Below are 20000 nucleotides of genomic sequence, written 5' to 3'. Positions count from 1 at the left end.
GGGTGTGGCCTAATTAAATGTGGCTCCTGGTTTTACCTTAGATCAGCCAGTCCTCACTGAGACACCCTGAGGACAAAGCAGATATACAGCATCTGTGGACTAAAGATGAGATTCAGGCCTGACAGCAGATTAGAACAGGTCAGCACCGAGAGCTTCAGAGGCTTTACAAACGGCTTCTCCTTCATACAACAGTGAATGATCTCATCAGAGTCCACCTGGAGTTAATGACGTGTAAACACGGAGGGATCTGAAGGACTGAGCCTCACCAAGACCTTTTACAGTTTCAGCTCAGTTTGAACACTTTTATTCATTATTGTTATGAAATGAAACAGGTTTCTGACACTTTGCCTGACGATGATCAGCCTTTATGGGGGCTTGTTTTTGTTTTTGAGGACGAGAGATGACTGAAAGAGTTAACTTTGGTTCTCGTACCGTTCTGGTGGTAACTGGTCCCGTATCCGTGCCGGGGCTGAGTCCTGGGTCTGGGTCTGTAGTACGAGTTGTAGTAGTTATAATAGGGATAATAGTTAGAAGCCTTGTACGGGTTGTACGGATCGTCCCCGACCATCATGTCCTCCCGTCTGCCCGGGACAGAGTCTCCGTCGCTGCCGGCCCGCTGCTGCTGACGCACCGTCGCGCGCAATTGCGCAGAGCTGCTGGCGGCGGGGACCCGCGGGGAGCCCCGGGACGCGGCGGGGACCGTGTCGTTACCGCTGCTGACGACGACCACAGGGTTACCGCGGCGGGGCGACCCGGTCTGCCTCCTGCCGGACGGCCGGTACTGGGAGCCGCGGCTCAGGATGCTAAAAACCTGGCCGTTATGTTGCCATGTCAACCCCCGCCGGAGCGCATCATCCCCATCACCTGCAGCCTCCTGAGCGCGCGCCCCGTCCAGAAAACTACAGAGGAAACATAAATGTGCGCAAGACAGCAGCAAGGCGTCAGGAGAGAGCTCCTTCATGGTCCACACGACACTATGTCCTCCCGCACAGACAGCTGCTGGTCTGAAGAGTTCCTCTCAAGTGTTTGAGCTCGGCTGATCCTGCTGCTGAGGAGAGAGGGGGGGGCAGAGAGAGGAGGAGCTGAACGTTTTGTAAACTGCAGGAAGGTTTTGGATGTGACTCTCATTTGATGTGACCTTGATCCTTTTAATCAGGGTCAGTAATGAAAACCACAGAGACTGAACTGGGATCTGTTCAGATCCTCTATAGAGGCCATGAAAGCAACACTGATGCACAAAAACAGAGAAGCCTTTCCTTGGGTCAAAGCTAATGAATAAAAGTGTGTTTTAGAATATCTTTATTATACAATAGTGATTTGGCTCCTCTGAGATTTTAAGAAAGGATGTTTCAGAAGCCAAAACAGCAAAGATTGATGGCGTTGAGTGTTTAGCTTTGACTTCAGAGGACAGCAAAGGCAGGATGTGTGGTTTCACGTTGTCCTGAGAGCTGAGTTGAAACTGATGTGTTTTTTTGCTTAGGCTTTTATTTTGTGTTTTTCCAGGTTTCCCACAATTACAGTTTATATTTCAGCCAAACCCAAACGGCTGCAGCAGCTGAGGAACACCAGTTCTGTTAAAGCTGCATTTGGCAGAAAGAGGCGACCGTTTGAAAAGGTTGATGTTTGGCTTTTTTGTAATTTCAGATGTCCTTCAATGCAGAACATGGAGAGGTTTCAAAATGCATAATGATTAATCAACTTCAAGTGAAAATAAACTCAGTAACTCACTGTGGACTGTGGCGGATTACCTACCTGCAGAAAGCTTCAGATCTCTGCATAATCTCAGTTCTGACCCATTGTTTTCTCTGCACAGGAGGAGGTGTAATTAGAGCCATGCTTTGGCCTCTTGACCGTCCTGTCTCAGTCTAATTATCTCTGGTCAGAGCTGCTCTCTAATTTTACACTGAGAACTGAAGAACTGTGAGTCAAAACTACATCTGGAGGGTCCACACTGGACAAAAAGGCCTCTCAGGGTCCCAAGAGGTTTAACCTGTTCAATATCGTCCAGTTCTTTGAGGTTTTCCATTATATTTTAGGATATCTGTAGGCCTCCGTAGCTATACATGCACATGTAACCTGGTTCAGAGGTTCTGTACAATCCATTCAAGATGCTTTTGTTTGGTTTTATGGGAGAAATATCACCCCCCCCACACACACACACACCCCTTCCCCCGCTGAGCACTCAGGATGCTTTAAAAAAGCTGAAACTGAAGCACTTACCAACTGAGAAGTTTCCTCCACTCAGAACACTGTAAAACACACAACCTGCCACCCACATGCTGCATGTCACACACACACACACACACACACACACACACACACTGAAAATGACTTACAGTAAGTTACAGTATCTCCTGTCATGTCGGGTGATTTGGGTCAACTTTTCTTTATTTTTTCTTTTGGCTAATAAAGCAGAATATATAGTCTCAACATCTTCAGCAGAATACAACTGAATACATCTAAATATAAAACTACAGAGTACACAGAGAAACTATAAAATACTGCAACAACTGCTGGAGGAACCGCCATGAAATTTGTTTCAGACATTCATGGTCTGCAGAGGATGAATTCTGCTGACTTTGGTCATCCTCTTTTCCTCTAGCGCCACCATGAGGTAAACATTTGAATGTGTCCAATATTTTGGTTTATGACCAAATACCTGCAGAACTGATTCCCATCAGCCTCAGCTGCACTTTGTGTTAATGCCAATTAGCAAATGTTAGCATGCTAACATGCTAAACTAAGCCGGTGGAGATGGTAAACCTGCTCAATCAGCATGTTAGCATTGTCATTGTGAGGATGTTAGCATGTTGATATTAGCATTTAGCTCACAGCACCACTGTGTCTGAGTAGAGCTACACACTTCCTGTCTCCCAGCACCTTATTTTGTTTTATCCGTCTCTTAATAATAATATAACTTTTAATTCACAGACAGTTCAGCAGAGAGAAGAGATATCTTGCCAGATCTCATGAGAGAGTGTTGCTGAGACAGAGACAGGTCTCCAACAAAGTTCATTTTCTCCTGATGTGTCCGTCTGAAAAATGCCATTTCAGAGTCAGTTTGGAAGATGTGTGGCTGGTGAAAACTGGGTCCAGTGTTTACTTTGGTGACCTACAATCTGTGCTCACATTCACTTCTACGACTGGAGTGAATGGATTCAGGTACCCACGACCTCCTTTCTAAAATGCGCTTTAATATTACACGTGGAATTAAAGAAGTCCAGGGTGCAGGTCTGATATTTATTTAGAAGTAGAAGGGGAGGACAACACGACAAGTTGGACCTCATTGAGATGTGAGGAGAACAGCAGCTGTGAGTCCTGGTCTGAACCCTGAGCATGTTGTTGACAGTTTGTTGTCCCTGTCTTCCTGTTGCTTAATGTACAGGACATATACTTTGGCATTCTTTGTTTCCACAGTTCTGTAATGAACCTGCTCATTGTCCCCTGAAGGAACAGCGAGAGCATCTGTTAACTATCAGCTGCTTCATCCACTGTGATGACTGGTTGCATCTGCTCATCTGTCATCGAGCTCAGGGAAGGAGGGCTCGGGGGGGGGACTTCTGTGTTAGTAGTTTGTAATCAAACTTTCAAATAATTCACACCAAAAACTTCTTTGTGTGCAAGGTGATTTATTTCTGTCTCTCGGTTTAGTGATTCATCCCCTCCAACTACTAAGAAGTCTCCTCAAACGACTTCATCCTCTCAAATTAACAGTGCAATCACCTTCATTCCAGTTGTCCTCATCCTCATCCCATCGACGTGTTAATTAGAGACCTTCAGAGGTGTCGGTGGGTGTGTTTTCTCACTCTGGACTGGGCCATGCTAGCTGTTTCCCCCTGCTTCCAGTCTTTACACTAAGTTACACTAACCAGGTTCCTTTATCAGCCTTTTGGATGCTCAGGTTTGACATTGTCGAGAGGACTTGGGGATAATCCCGTTCTAGTGGCCATTAAAGCTTAAAACACTAACTGGCTTCAACGTTTAGCTGTGGCGGTTGACCTCACATATTTATCTGTTCAGGTCTTCTTCTGAGTCTTTTCATTGTTAAGTTTATTTATTCTTAATTTGTGTTTCTTGCGATCTCCTTTAAGACTCCATAACTGTGTTTATAAGGGCAACAGAAAATCAAGATGACTTTACTAGGAATGTAATTATTCTGATGAATCCTTTGAGTTGAATTCAGTCTTGGACCAGTCCAGGTCACACCCGGGTTCTGTGTAGCAGTTGAAATGCTAACGCTCCGATGTTTCCTCCAGTAGCAGGAGGTAGCCCCGCAGCAGCTAGCAGCTAACTAGCTTGCAGCAGCTAGCAGCTAACTAGCCTGCAGCAGCAACACGTGTGCGTGGTTGAACCGATTCCTTCATGTTAAAGGAAAAAGCGATCAAGCTGAACAAGAGCTCCTTTTTTATGGCATTTGTGTAAAGATCAAAGGCAGGCTGACTTTATCGCAGCGCTCTGCACTTCACATTCAGGGATACAATGAGAAGCAGGTGTCGGCCTGATCTGAGCCTTTAAACAGCTTCATAATGAGGGCTGGCCGCCTGGAGGGGCCTCCTGCACACAGGACACATAAAGAGCCATGGAAACACCAGACACAATAGCACTGCCTTCATCACCACCAACATCATCATCACCTTCAGTGTGTGTGTGTGTAGAAGACCAGAAGAGATTTGTAATAATGCCACAAAATCACATGAGTACAATACAAAAACCCTCCACAGCCCGGCCTATTAAAAGGTGTTAAAGACTTGATGCAGTGATGCTGCTGAACGCAACACCTGCATTCAACAAATTCGACACGTGAGGCACGTGACTGAACTTAAACCCAACCATGTGTTATTCTACAGAATGCAGGCTAAAAGGATTAAAAGCAGTCTTACTTATAAGACAGCGAACTGCAATTCCATCCAGACATTTCAAATTTGAAGACTGGTCCTTGAATATGACACCGACCCACAACATTGGTGGTGTAGATTTTCTCTCGTTAGGGAGCTTGGCTGTTTCTCCCAGCCTGATAAGCTAGGCTAGCTCTGTCCATCAGTTTCAGACTGATGTCCATCTCCTCATGTGACTTGGGGAAAGACAGAAAACACACATTACAGTTGAATTACAGTTGTGTTTGCAGCTTTATGTGCTCCAGAGATCAAAGGGGTTGTTATTGTGTTGCTAAATGTTGAGACATGAAATGAGATTTGAGGTGGCTGTCGGTGGTTCCTGGTTCCACTCCACCAGGAGGACCAAACAATAAAGAATAGAGACAGTGGGGGTCCTGGGATGGATGTCTGCGGAAAGTCTGTGGTTTGAGATGAGACGGCGGCACTTGTAGCATGTAACGCTTTTAATGGGTACATGACTGGTCACCCCATCCGTCCATCCGTCCGTCCGTCCGTCCATCCATCCACCAGTCAGTGAGAACAGCTCATTCCTGCTGATCTGCCTGTAAAGCAGCTGTAACAGCAGCTAATAGAAGCCAGGCTCAATAAAAACATAACCACCATAAACCACAACAGAACCTGAGTCCACATCAGTCAGCTGACCCCTGACCTCCAACCCCAAAGTCAAACTCCTAGAAGTCAAATCCACACAGCTTCCATTAAACATCAGAGAGGAGTGGCTCATATGTCTCTGCTGTTTCACTGTTTCAGTTTATTTGTTATTTTTGCTGTAATGTTTGACACATCCTCGCTTACCTGATTTAACCGAGTGTGACCAGACGTTGCCGTGGTGATGGAGACCAGCTTCCTCTTCCGGCTGCTGTCTGATGGATACGGCTCCTGATCTGATGTTACGATTAACTCTCAGATTCTCAGACACAGTACAGATCCTACTAATATCCAGTTAGAAGATAAATCTGACAGGAAACTTTATTACCACATAGGACTTCAATATAATCTCATCAATGCCCAAATAAAAGAATAAACAGTTAGGGAAGTTTTTGAAGTACAAAACCTGGCCCATGTTTTATCACCTGAGCAACTCAATATAATTACATTATAGAAAATGTGATCATCACAAAAACAAGAAGAGCTAACTGTCGGATTATTATTTGCAGTGTTTGGGCCCCATTCCTTCTTTCTGCTCCTTTTTATTTGGTGTTCTTAGTCTCATTATCTGCTGCGGAGGCCCAATTTCCCAACATGGACCATTAGAAGCTTAATCTTAAAACCATTTAAGCTTCATTCAGCAATAATTTACCCCATTCCCTCCTGGCTTTCCAAAGCAATTTACATTTTCCGGAGTCTTAAGTTATCAAGAGAAAATTCTTTTTGGCAAAATAAAAATCAAAACTGAGTCTTAAAATGGCACAGACTACATTTACCAGCAGCCAAGTACAACAGCAGTCTGATTGCATGAATAGAGGCATGCGTCCCAACCCAAATCTTTATCTATGGACCAAAATGTACACAGGTCTCAGAACATTCCTCACTTTATCTTTATGTATTGTTTAGTTACAGATTAAAGCTTGTGGTGTTGCTTTTGCTTCATTCATATCTGGATCATGTCATGCTGTGCTGCCCCATGTGGCTCAACAGTGAGAGTGAAGCATTCACTGTGCCAGGTTTATATGCTCATTTTAGGATCAATAGTTGGCATTATAGAAACAACACTTGCCTGATCAACTTATTTATCCACCATGAGATCTGTATGTGTATCTCAATAGCTAATCCATCCTCCTCCTTACTAAAATATTTAACCTGAGGTGTTCCACAGGGCTCTATTCTTGGTCCCCATATGTTCTCTCTTTGAGTCATATCATACAGGAAGTCATTGTGTTGTTCATACATAGTCCCATATACATAGCAAAAATAATTATAGGATAAGCTGGAAACAAAAGGGAGAAGTGGTCTTAAACAGTGGTTCTCAAAGTCAGTGCGTCTTATGGATGGGATGGGCAATGTGCACCAAGATTCTTTTGATTTATCATTTAAATAAAATTAGTTGACATTTACATTAACAAAATGTTTTCAAATTCATCAAAACAAAAAAAGTGATACAAATTGAAATCACCACATTAAAACCCTGTTCAACATGCAGTTCAACACAGCTCAGCGTTGTCCGTTCCCATGGTAACTTTCTGGGTTTTCCAGGTCCACAACAGTCAGAAATAATGGCTGTCAGAACAAACAACAAAGTGTAAAGAGTGAGCTCACATGACCACACCTGAGTTGACCAAAATATCTAAACTCTGACTGGACAGTGGAAGCTAGCAGGCTTTTTAGTGAGTTTTATTCAACCAAATTAATGAGCATGTCCAAAGACAATTCACATTAAATCAAAACACCATCATTCTGTCTTCTGTTGATCTGAAAACTATTTCTGAACTTACAAAAGTCAGTCCCTTCATGCACTCAAATTCAGCCTCTGGCCTTTTGTGCTCACTTAATATTTTTTTGTCATTAATGGATTTACTGTAATAAAAAAAGCTGCGAAAATCTTTCAACTTGAACTCCCCTCAGTTCCACTGAGTGCTTTTGTGGACGTGACAGAGTTCATACCAAAGAGATAAAAATAATCCTTATCTTGACCAAACCTCCTCACATATTCAGGAGGACAACAGCGAGCAGAGCAGCACCAATAATTACAGCAAGGTTGGGTTTGGATGGGTCTACTCCAGCATCACAACAGAAGTTATGAAAGCTGTTGTCACCTCGCCCAGTGTTGTGTAAACCATTACTATTTTTTGTTGCTGTGTAAAACTCATTGTGTTTCTTTTTTTGGACCCTCTATCCAACCAACCCGGAGTCATTTATTCTTCATATCTGAAGCAGCAGAAGGCTCTGGCAACATTAAACAGTTTGTACTTCTATCAAAATGAAACCTGGACCATTGCTTCTCATCTTGTGGCTCGCCTTTTTGTTGGAACCACCCTTATGAAAGCTGCGGTCACTGAGCCCACGTCTGCAAACAAACCTCGGCTTTTGGCTTCTTTGTCCATCAAATTTAGCTTTGCTTCCGCCAACAACAATTACAGCGAGCGTGGTTCTCACAAACACGAAGAGCTCTGTCCTGTTAAAGTTTTGTAACACCTTGCCATCATTATCAAACTCATACAGTAACTGATAAGCTTCTTTTCAAAAGAGAAGGACGATCGTGGCACCAAACCAACCAAGTCCAAATAAGGATGACATCGATATGGAAACCAGAGCTCTATTTTTACTTATTCATACCCAATGTTTTATCTATTTAACATCAGTGTATTTTCTTTTTACTGTATGTTTTATTATGTTCTTATGATAGGTTTGTCATTCCCTGTAGCTGTCTTACCCTTGTCTTTTATGGATGCAGCTGGGTGGAATAAAACGAATCTTGAATCTTCAAGCTCGGAATAACCCACTGTACGTAGAAGTGGAACATCTGGCAGCTAAAGAGCCAGATATGTCTCTCAGGAGTTGGTGGAGACCAAACCAGAGCTGAAAGGAGAGTGAATACAGGACTCACATTCATCAGCTGGACACAAACAGGACTCCAGTGAGATGATCATGTTGCTCTGTGTCTGCTGGATGTGGAAGTAGCCAGCAGGTTGCTAACATGTTAACATGTGTCTGTCAGCTTGTTATGGAGTTCTTATGCCCCCTAGTGGCTAAAACAAGCTTTAATCAATGCAAAGTATTAATTGTATCCCTATTTATTAGCTGTAAAGTTTGATGTGTCATGCGGAACAAAAACATTCCTACCCACCATGAAGCCTGCAGTTCAGCTGGAACACAGAAGCCATTGTTTATCCTGGAAACAGGAAAAGTTTGTTTTCTGAAACCTTGAGAGTTCGTACTGATAACTAACGGAGGCTTCAGCTTGAATCCCCAAAGTTCATCCATTTGTGTAAAATAAGACACAATCTCTACTCTGTTTGACAAATTTTACTGTTTATTATAAGAAAAACAAACCGAGACATGAGAGGGTACAGAGTGAAAATGACTTGGGATGACAGAACATAAAGTTCCCAACTCCCAATATATTAATTAATTAATACAATACAATGTCTGAAACAGGACATCTGTTAGAAATGATCAAAACTGAATTCCTGTTGGAAAAAAAGAAAAAACCCAACCCCTTTCCAGAATAGAAATAATCAGAGAAATAGCTACTATAAATTCTGATAGATAATCACTTATCAATAACAATTATCACACCTAATCTGCATTCACACACTGAGATATTATAGATCACTTATACTGTACACTATCACAACTAAAAGACTCATCTATCTCTAATGGAACCACAACAAAATACACAGGCTCACTGTAGCAAAGGACTCTGGGAGATTGAGTTTAGTGGTTTCCTTACTTTCTGTCCTTTTCCCTCCTTGTTTAAAAAAGTCTCCTCTCTCTCATGTAATCACATCATTTGGCACAACAGAGCAACTCTCGTTAACCACTTTAATCCCAACTAGCTCCCAGTGCTCAAAGGAATGTTAAAAACACTCATTCACGAAACTCATTTTCTCTTAAACGCACACTTACACACACTAATAGAAGTGTTAAGATACAGTACAGATAACGAAACACTACTGTAACAACAACAACACTGAAAGATGCACTCAAACTAAACACATTTGGTCTTCCTCCCTCTTTCCTACGAAGGTGGTGTTGATTTGCACTTGCGCCATTTTAAATTTTGATCAATTTGTTCTAATGGAGAATTTAAAATACTGCACAGTTGGTTGTGTAGTAGTTGGTTGTTGGTGTGACCGGCCCTTTGGAGATCCAGCTGGAAGAACATACGTTAATCCAGTTGCAATGTTGACCAATCACCTTTCCTTTTTGAAATTCTGCAGTACATGTATGGAAAACTCATCATCACCAACACTGGCTAGCTTTCTCCACATCCACCTTTACATAGTTAACTTAAGATTGCTCGAAGATTCGTTTTGTTCTGCGTTGCATCTATCCTGCGTTAGTTCTGTAAACAAAACTCTTTTGAATGCTATGTGGTACAAGACTTTCAAACATCAAACATCTCATTGACAGGCCATCACTGGCGCCCTCTAATGGCAGAAAAAGGAATTCTTATATTTCTTATAGTAATCTTCTGGAGGACATTAGGATTGGCTGCAGGGATTGGCTGATTAATGCCGTGAGAGGCGGGACTTGTCAGATGGCTCCATCGGTCATCCTCCTTAGACTCTCGTGGCTCATTGGCCCTCAGCTCAGAGGGTCCCATTCTAACACAGTAGTTCTGCTACGTACAGCCCAAAATGTACATGTTGTGTCTTGTCTCCGCTTGCCGAGATTTTACCGAGCTAAATCATACCAGACCTAGTTTTATCATAACACTGTCAAACTACGCAAAAACAAGACAAATGATGCTGTTAGCTGCGTAGAAAGCTAGCCAACATCTCCACAGGTTTTGGAATGAAGCCAAACCTGGTTTAAATACAACCTAGCTTACCTGCTAAGTACTTTGCTAGTTAGTTAGACAGCATGCAGAATATATATTGCATATATCCTGAAATTGAAGTGAAACATAACTCCAGAGAAGTAACAAGCTATTTAGCTGGTTAGTTAGCTAACTAGCATCTACACAGAGATTGTCATACTCTTCCAACAGGGTTACTGCCAAACCTAGTGTAACTACAGCACAACAACTTGCTAACGTTTTAGTCAGCTAACACCAAGCTAGGTTATTCGCCAAAATCTCTATCCTAGGTTGAGGCTCCGTCTCTGTTGGTGAATATTTGAATCTTGATTTGAACAGTCATTTTTTTCACTGTTGTCTCATTGTCTTATTCCAGTGATGAAACTAAAGACTTCAATTTTTTAAATATTTGCTCTATGGCCAGCTGGCCAATCTTTGGAGGCGCAAACCAAACCAAACCACAACTAACTCCATCAAAGCAGAACAGGGCTAATGGAGACACCGAACAGACTTACAGGTCTATGGGCTCCGACATAGACATATAGCCTACACACTTGACATACATACGTTTCATAAGCCCCAGCACAAACACAAACACAGATGAAGTGATACCTTGACATGAGACTTTTGCATTAGATACTTGACTCTCCCCGCTAGCGGTACCCGTGTTGTTAATATTGGCTTAATTCCCATTGTTACCACTCATGCTACAAATGTAAGGCACTTTGAATAAAAACATCCAACAACTGGCAGATGTTAATGGTATAATGTTTAGCCATAAGTCCATTCACAAGGTTGAGTTTTACAAATGTAATATATAATGTAATTTTGTTTTATCACTTACCTTCTTTATTTCTCTTTGGCAACAAAAAAGGTCTTATTTGGTTTCATTGTGCCTCCATTCTTTCCTTAATTACCACAGCTAGTTTCCCACTGACTGATTCTCATCGCGGCCTCTTGGCAGCGTGACGTGAACCTCAGCTAAACAACATTCATATCCACAAAAAAGACCAACAAAAGTGAAAAACTGTAAAACAAGAAAAAATAAAAATCTAAAAATAAAACTAATCTACAATTTGACCCTAGCCCTAGCTCCAGTGTGGGTTAATATATGAACATGAATAACTGAGAGACACAGACAGTGCTTTACAATAATAATAAAAAACCACAGGCACAGGAGAAACTACCAAGACTGAGGAGTCTGTCCAGTTTTTGGCATCATTAAAAGCCAAAGAGAGGGAAAAAATTAAGTTTACGGCACCTTTGGCACCATAACAACATGAAAAGAAGATATGTCAAAAGGTCCGACAAGACGTTTCGGTCAAAGGGACTTTAAAGAGATGGATGAAACTGTGAAATCAGCAATGATAGAAATTTTTAAAAAGCTTAGAAATATTTGTTCACTAACGACTGAAAGGTTTGGATCTCGCAAAAAGCTTCTCCTCTGAGTTGACCAGCCTTTTCTCCTTCCATCTCCATCTTGTCTCTCGGAACAGAGTGCTGCTGTTACCACAAAGCGAACCCAACTTCTGACCACGGCTTTGCCAGTTCATTCAATCCCTTTGACAGAGACTTACTCTTGTAATGCAATTCCAGTCCTCTGTCTTCTCGTGTCAGTCTGTCATCTTACAGGAGTCCAGAGATGGACAAACCCGCCGCCTAGTTTAGCGGCCTCAGCTCACTGGTTGACATGGGGCCTCAGGGCTTGGTAAAGTCCCTCGAAGGTGGGTCGGTCGGTTATGTCTCGACGCCAACAACGCATCATCAGCTCGAAGAGAGAAGGTGGGCAGAGCGGAGGGCCGTAGAGGAAGATCTAGAAGGGAAATACAGGAGAGTTAAAGAGATCAGATAGAAAAGAAAAAGCATTCCTCAGGTGTACGAACTTAGTGAGAAAGATCTCAGAAAACACAATGTAGTATTGAGCATTATCTAATGAAAATAGATCTACAGATCTAGATCTAGAGATGGTGAAAGATAGAATGAGCAAGGGCCAATTTCCCAACAAAGACATACTAATGCAAAGCACCCAAATGCTGCAGTGACTTTCCTTTCGTGTAGGTCAGTGGTTCCCAGAGTATTTGACACACCCCTAAAAATGAAGCACTGTGTTGTGCCCCATCATTACCATTATGACCAGATCAACCAGTGACAGTTCATTTCTGTTTTATTTGAGGTTTTTATTGAAAGGCATGAAGAGGTAAAAATATTTAGAATAACATATGAACAAAAAAAACATTTGTGCAGAAAAGTATTTTTCTACTTTCCAGTCCTGTAAATCATCTAGTGACCCCTCATACTTTATCTAGTGAGCACTGAGGGTCCCGATCCCCAGGTTGGGAACCACTGCTGTAGGTGACTGAACAGCTCCCCCTTGTGGAGGAACTCAGCCTGCTACATGTGAACTGGTTAGCACATTTTTGTCAGTGTGACAGTGAGTTACAAGCTTCCCTGCAGAGCTATGACTCTTTGCCTGGATCCAGTTAACATGAATCACAAACATGCAGAATTATTCCAATGATGCTGGAGCTGCTTTCACCGGTGGCCAAAACTAGGCACACCAGGATGCAAGGCCGGACTTGGGATGACTGACACGTTAGAAGTGTACTGAACTCTGTCCTTTGTGGGTGCGTTTGATTCGTTTCACCTGTCTGCCCTGGTTCCTGAAGAACTCGCCAGTGTTCTCTATGACCTGTTCATCGGACAGCAGGCTGTAGGGTTGCTCCTTACACAGAGTGAAGATCTCCCACAGGGTGACACCAAACGCCCACACGTCACTGGCCGTGGTGAACTTACCCTGGAAAAAAAGGCCGGGGGTGAATAAAATGAAAATTGTTTAAAAGTCAAGATATAATTTTATGAAAGAGCTTTTCAAGTTTTAGAACCCTCAAGGTTTTATGTCAACCCCAATGATCCTTCAGCAAAGACAAATGTTGATGAAATGTGGTGTTTAGGGGGTGTTAACATCAGAATTTAGGTCTTTGCGAGTCCAAGAAGTTGCATCTATTGATAAATAGGTCTTGACTGTCTTGCAGAAACCTGTGATAAAACCTAAAGATCAACCTCAAATTGACAACAAGTTACCAAGTGGAACTGAGACCTGATCATAAATAAATGTCTTCTTTTCTTTCTTTCTTTAGTCTTATGATATGTTAACTCCTCCCCTCCCTCACCAGTAGAATACTCTCCCAGGCCATCCATCGTATGGGCAGCACTGCCCGGCCCTGGATGCGGTAGTAGTCGCTGCTGTACAGGTTTCGGCTCATCCCGAAGTCGGCGATCTTGATGGTGAGGCGGCGGTCCAGCAGGCAGTTCCTGGTTGCCAGGTCACGGTGCACGAAGTTCAGAGACGCCAGGTACTTCATCCCCGACGAGATCTGCACCGACATGTGGAGGAGGTCTGATAGACTAGAGGGAGGTAGGAAAGGAAGGAGGAGGAAGACGAAGGAGAAGGAGGTGGAGAACATGTTTGGAGAGGGAAGATAAATGGCTGTGGGGGAGGTTTTGTTCCTCTGTAGAAAAGTGCTGATCATAGCCTGAAAAGTAATCACGTCGCCCCCTGCTGTTTGCATGGTATTGGCATGTTAGCGTGGTATATTCACCTGACTGAAGGGATGTTGTTGGCGTGTGTCAGCGTGCTCTCGATCTCCCGCTGCGACAGGAACATGTTGAGGTCTCCGTTCTCCATGTACTCGGTCACCATGCACAGCGGGTCAGAGGACACACACACACACAGCAGCCGGATGATGTTGGGGTCGTTCAGACGAGACATGATCTTTATTTCCTTCAGGAAGTCGTTCCTGATGGACAGACAGATGGAGGGAGAGGATTAGCCAGACACTGTCATTGTTTAGTATCAGCAGCAGCAGTCCAGCGCACAGTCCCTGTAGTTACCAACGTGAGTTGACATAAGATAGACTCGAAGCCGAGAAAGACTCTTTGAGTTGCATTTTTGTGGGGGCGAGCTGTTGAGGGTCGTTTAGCAGAGGTGGTAAGGCACCCAGAACCTGACGCATCTTGTGTCCTGATCTATTCTGTGGGGCGGGTTTAAGCGCCGTTGAAGAATTTTCGTAAACAACCAAGATGGCTGCCGCTGATGTGGAACGTTCTGAATCTATCTCGTCAGTATTTAATGAACTGGACGGTCGTTCACGTTACATACAGATGGTCAGTGTTCTTCTAAAACATGTCGTGCCAAACATCTGCGTATTATGTTGAACCAGAAGCCACATGAACTGGATGTTGGAACTAGCTACCTAGCCTAGCAGCCTACGGCTACATCACACGTTGCTCTGATTGGTTGTAGCGTCCAGCTACATTTTGGTCTTCGCCCCCTAAGAAATCATAAATGGGCAGAGAGGTTCCAAACTGGTCCGGAGATGCCAGGCTAGGTTTCTCTACAAGTGTCTGTGGATATTCACTGTCCCCAGAGGATGAATCCTCATGGTTTTAGTCACCCCCTGACCTTTCCTCTAGTGCCACCATGAGGACAAAGTCTCCACTTCATCAAACAGGATTGCCATGAAAGGTACTGGTCATATTCACGCAGCTGTCACACAGACACTCTGTGTACCTGGCTTGGCTGGTAGCGTCGGCCCTCAGCTGTTTAACAGCCACCAGAACCGAACGACCGTCTCTGTCAGGAAGAGGTGACCCCTCCCCAAGGAATTCTGGGAGTCCCTCGGCCTCACACAGGTGGACCTGCAGGAGACAAGTGGGTATAAACATAATCACGGAAGCTATCAGATTACTTTCGAGTTGCTTTCCAACACACAGAGCTCCGTATTTTAAGAAGAATCCCATACATGCATCAAAATCCACAGACTTTCAGGGATTTTCAGTGCCCCCTCGTCGCCTGTGGCCCCGCCCACTCCCTGCTCACCTCTCCAAACTGCCCCTCCCCCAGCTTCTCCCTGAAGATCAGCTGTTGCCGTGGGAACTCGGCGGCAGAGATGTCCTTCCTGGTGAGAGAGTCCACGGTGAGGGCGGGGACGGCGTACATGTTGCTGCCGGTGACGCCCTGCAGCCGCACGATGTCCGTCTCAGCGTAGTGCGGCGCGTTGCTATGGAAACACTGGTGCGGTGTGCACTGGGTGACGTCAGGCTCGGCATAGCCTCCTCCACAAGCTGTCGGAGAGACGAGGAAGAGGTGCCACCTTTCTCTCATTTCTTGTTCAGAATGATGAATATTATTGTTTTTACAGACACAGACACATTTTACAACATTGTATGAATTTAATGGGGGGGACTTTTCTTCCTGTTGTCTCTGTGATAAATGCTTTAAAATGTCCCCGGTAATACTTAGAAATACTTCATTAGGATCCGCGGTTGCAATATTCTTTATTTTCATCGTTCATTATCTCCGAATAACAATATCTTGAATCAGGAAGTTAAAGCCTGTGACTCCAAACTAAAAGTAATCCAGCTTATCATGAAGTTTTAAATATCAGCAGGATCCCTGACATGTTAAGTTGCATCTATAGTCTTCTTCTTCTTCTTCAATGAGGAAGGCTGATGTGAATCTTGAGGTCATAAGTAGAACCCGACTGGATTTGTAAGACCAAAGCCGATATAATTATATCAGACAATATAAACGCAAAACAAACATTGTTGAAAATTCACCAGCAACAGGGAAAATGACGAAGAGAAGTATAAAATATAAAAAACCAAACGTCCTCGCCTCTCAGTCTCTGTATCTGATGGATGTTTAAATGTCTGGAGTCACACCTTTCAGCTCTTACCACGCAGCCAGCCTGACGTCATGTGACAGGAAGTCAGCAGGAGGAGGTCATAGAGAGGATTACCGAGGAGCAGAGCTGGAGGAAGACGAGGAGGAACGTGGACAGAGAGGAAGAGAAACTGCAGAATGAAGGAGCATGCACATCCAGTGTTTACAATGCTGAAGGCAAAAAAAGAGAGTAAGAGAAAAAAGGAAGAGGTTTTCTGAAGGAAATAAAGTTAAAAGCAGAGAAACATTCAAAAGCTGTTTAGGACCGACAGGATGGTGATAATGGCCAGCAGGGGGCAGACTGCAGCAGTTTCATGTGTTTTACTGGAGGCCTCGGCTCTCTCTGACGAGTCCGGTCTAAACATGTCATCACGGTTAAGATCTGGAGCATTTTCAAGACATCAATGATTCAGATTTACTTCCACTCAACTTTATGTTTCCTTAGAGGCGGCAGGTCTGGGTTAACTATCACTAAACCTCCACAGATGGTCAATAACTGCCCAATAAAACATGACGAACTGGGAAATTCTTCTATTTGTCACCCTCATTCTCATATACTGTTCTGCTGTGACGGCTGTAGTGAAGCTTATAAAAGTGAGTTCCAGCCTGTTTACCTGAGGCCTCTGCACTCTGCGACAGCTCTGGCAGCTTGTTTCTCAGCACCGCCGGGTTCTGGTACTGTGGGTCCAACAGGAAAACTCTCTCATAGTGAGGGTCAGTGTTGGAGGGGCCTGAGCATAACAGAAAACATGGATTCATGAAGCACACCCGGTCCAAACACCCCTGCGGGACTAAATGTGTACTGAAACAAAGTAGTGGCAGCTATCGGAGTTTTGTTTTTCTACAAAGATTTGTTTTTCACACACGGCTCAGATGTTTGAGTCTGTCAGTCGCATTGTTTCTGCAACCTTTATATCTCCAACCAGAAGAGTAGCACACATTTGAATGCTGCTACAACATAAAAAAGCAGTCCTGCCTTTGACTTAATCCAGCCTCACCTTCAGACCTTCAGCTCAGACACGTCTGTTTAATAACGTCTATGACAACGGAGGCTGTCACCAGGTGTACTGTGCTGTACTCACCTGGAGTACAGCACAGTACACTGTTGTTGTCAGCAGAGGCAGTACGCTTCAGGCCCGGGGCAACAAGACCACATGGGAAACACCAGCAGCACTGACGGGGTTGTAAGCAATGCAAAGACACTCAGTAACTCCAATTGTACCGTCAATTACACTTAATTGATTCCTCGTCAGGGAATCCCGTGTATAAATAAGATCTCTGTAATAATGGCCATGTTAGTTATTGATCATGATCTTTATTGGTCATGACCATGGTTGGCCTTTTCTAGCCTTCTACTTGGACTTGAAGTAAGTCCGATAACGACAGTATGTTGTTGTCTACCTGTAGGGGCGTGGCCGGAGCGGGGGGGCACAGGGGGGGTTTGGAGGATGATAGTGTCGCTGCAGGACGACAGCCGGACTGTCACCTCCTCGTCGAGGATCCGACGTGGAGCCTGGAGGAGGAGAGCGGATTTCTGTCAGCTTTAAGGAATATCAGAAATACTTAATAATAAATCATAAACATATTAATAATCTGTGTTCTGCTGTTCTTTAGTCTTCTGATGAGCCAACCTTTACCCAGGTCAGCTCTTTGAAACTACTCTTGCATGTCATTATGTTCAAGGAGAAGTTGATTAGGAAAAAGGAAAAATAGTTTCCAGTCAGAGGTGCTAATTTTAGAACAGTTGTCTCTCCAGCCTTTTGTTTTCTCTTGTTACAAACATTACAGGACAATAAATGCTCTGTCTGCGCTTTGTGATCAGGCCTGACTGGTTTGCCTTGAACAGCTGACACGTGGACACGAACAAGTGTTTGGACGCGTCTGGAGTCAGACTCATTTTACACCACCTCTTTTATTAGATGAATCGTGCTTTAAAGACGCTGGATGCTTTATGTGACAACAACATCTTGAAACTGAACAATAGGTGACCTGTATCAGTATCTGCTCACCTTCTCCAGCACCTTACAGACGTACTGGCACCAGAGGATGAGGAAGATGATGATGACCAACAGCAGGATGATGGTCACCAGGCAGCCGATCAGAATGGGCGTGTTCCCGTCATCTGGCGGGTCACTGGCTGATGGACTGGCCGCTGTGGAGACGGGAGAGAGATTTAACGCTGAGTCATGTTTACTCACGAGACGACGGATGCTACCAAGTTAGTTGAGTCAGTTTGTTATACACGGGAGGTATTTACATTACAGGGTCAAGGGTTAAAGGGTTAAAGGTCACACCTGTCTTTGGTGTGGTTGTCATGGTGCTCTCCTGGCTGGCTGGAGTGGAGGTCACCACCAGGGTCATCTGGGTCGGGAGTACGGTGTCCTCTGAGGGACAAATAAAGGGAGGTCATGTGTATTTGTGTGTGTGTGTGTGTGTGTGTGTATTTGTGTGTGTGTGTGTGTGTATTTGTGTGTGTGTGTGTGTGTTACCCGACTGAAAGGAGATCTCGCTGAACATCATCCAGACGTCAGCGAAGTAAAAGCGGCAGCGGAGGGATTTGGCGGCACGGCGGTTCAGCGGCACGGTGACGTAGCGGGCGCTCGGGTTCCTGTCGTCCAGCACTGTCTTGAACGCCACAGACTCCGCCTCCCAGCCGGCGATGAGGCGGGGCTTAAACCAACAGGAGACGGAGGAGAAGATCTTCACACCGCGGGAGAACATGTTGTTACTGTGAACCTGGAATATGATGGAACGCCATTTTTAAAACAATATAACATTTTAGAAAAGTCTTTATGCTTCGTGGTTTAAAGGATGAACCAAACTGGCTGATATGTATTTTTAAATATTGTAAATGCTGTTGATGAGCCGCTGACGAGGTGAAGAAAGCAGAATTAAAAACCTTCAGGGAGGTGAAGTTCCTCTGCTTGTCAAAGACGAACTCCATCTCCACGTATCCCAGAGTTCCCAGCGAGTCGTTCCTCCAGCCCAGGTAGTCGTAGCCCGGCCACACGTGGTACTGCCGCGTCAGCAGGAAGTCGTCCAGGCCGATCACGCCGTCCGTCAGCTGACCCATCCCGCCAAACAGCCTCCTATTGGACAAGACAGCCGTCAGTCCCAGAGAGCAGGGAGACAGGAAACACTGACGTGTGACGAGTGTGTGTGACGCGCCTCCTCTCATGAGCTCCGTCATACGTGGAGTCGTTGAGGCTGGCGATGGGATAACCAGGCGGCATCATGAGCTGACCCTCCGGAGCGCTGTAGGAGATCAGACCGTCTGCAGGGCGAGAGGACGGTTACTGGCAAGTTTCACGGCTTCTGCACACATTCATGTCTTACTGACAGGAGCTCAGACCAACCCGTCACCAGTTCATCTCAGTGGGATCGCAGCTTTCAGACACCAACTACAGCTTCCAAGTAAAAACTTTGACGCATGAATGGTTACCTTGACAAATAACGGACTGAAGTGTGAGACAGGTGGAGCGACCGACTTCACCCTCCTTTAGATGGTGGATGGCTGACTTTATACAGATCTTTGTTCCAGGCAACAGTTCAAACCACCAGCCATTGACCACCATGTGGAGCATCATGGTCTAAATGTGATACAGTCAGGACTGTACCTTAGTCTGAGTCCTTTTTTTATTGAACTAAATATGCCAAACTTTCCAAAACAACAGGGAGTGAAGAACTTTGCTTGAATTAAACGCAGTATTTCCTAGTTTTCTGAAGACTGGGACCCTGACTGAGCACTGGCTGCCAGCTGTTGGTACTTGACAGTTTTCAACACTTCACATTGCAGTATTGAAAGAACGAAGACACAGTGAAAAACAGAGTTTCATCCTCTTTATGTTTTATCTGCACCTGCCACCCAAAGAGTCCGTAACTCCTTTTTATGAGACATAACTAGATGAAATGTCTGCTG

The 20000-nt window shown here is 44.3% G+C and overlaps 2 protein-coding genes across 3 annotated transcripts in view; both read right to left on the bottom strand.

The window, feature by feature from the left end:
* Positions 1-961, bottom strand: part of LOC139283969 (protein-lysine 6-oxidase) — a 7274-nt gene extending 6313 nt beyond the window's left edge. Inside the window, exon 1 of one of the 2 annotated variants that reach the window (XM_070904085.1) lies at positions 433-961. In XM_070904085.1, the coding sequence (XP_070760186.1) occupies positions 433-961 (529 nt within the window). The remainder of the gene's footprint in view (positions 1-432) is intronic. The other variant, XM_070904086.1, reaches the window with a different exon arrangement.
* An 11073-nt stretch (positions 962-12034) lies between these two features.
* ddr2l (discoidin domain receptor family, member 2, like) overlaps positions 12035-20000 on the bottom strand; it is a 22422-nt gene continuing 14456 nt past the window's right edge. The window contains exons 7-20 of the mRNA XM_070903997.1: positions 19250-19355; positions 18981-19170; positions 18571-18817; positions 18376-18465; positions 18091-18233; positions 17483-17594; positions 16696-16812; positions 16095-16169; positions 15236-15480; positions 14927-15054; positions 13956-14153; positions 13527-13761; positions 13001-13150; positions 12035-12169 (exon numbers count right to left, since the gene is read on the bottom strand). Coding sequence (XP_070760098.1) covers positions 12035-12169; positions 13001-13150; positions 13527-13761; positions 13956-14153; positions 14927-15054; positions 15236-15480; positions 16095-16169; positions 16696-16812; positions 17483-17594; positions 18091-18233; positions 18376-18465; positions 18571-18817; positions 18981-19170; positions 19250-19355 — 2171 coding nt within the window. The remainder of the gene's footprint in view (positions 12170-13000; positions 13151-13526; positions 13762-13955; positions 14154-14926; positions 15055-15235; positions 15481-16094; positions 16170-16695; positions 16813-17482; positions 17595-18090; positions 18234-18375; positions 18466-18570; positions 18818-18980; positions 19171-19249; positions 19356-20000) is intronic.

This window comes from Enoplosus armatus, chromosome 4 (assembly GCF_043641665.1).
Source record: "Enoplosus armatus isolate fEnoArm2 chromosome 4, fEnoArm2.hap1, whole genome shotgun sequence".
Classification (NCBI taxonomy): Eukaryota; Metazoa; Chordata; class Actinopteri; order Centrarchiformes; family Enoplosidae; genus Enoplosus; species Enoplosus armatus.
This window is presented reverse-complemented; position numbering and strand designations above follow the sequence as displayed.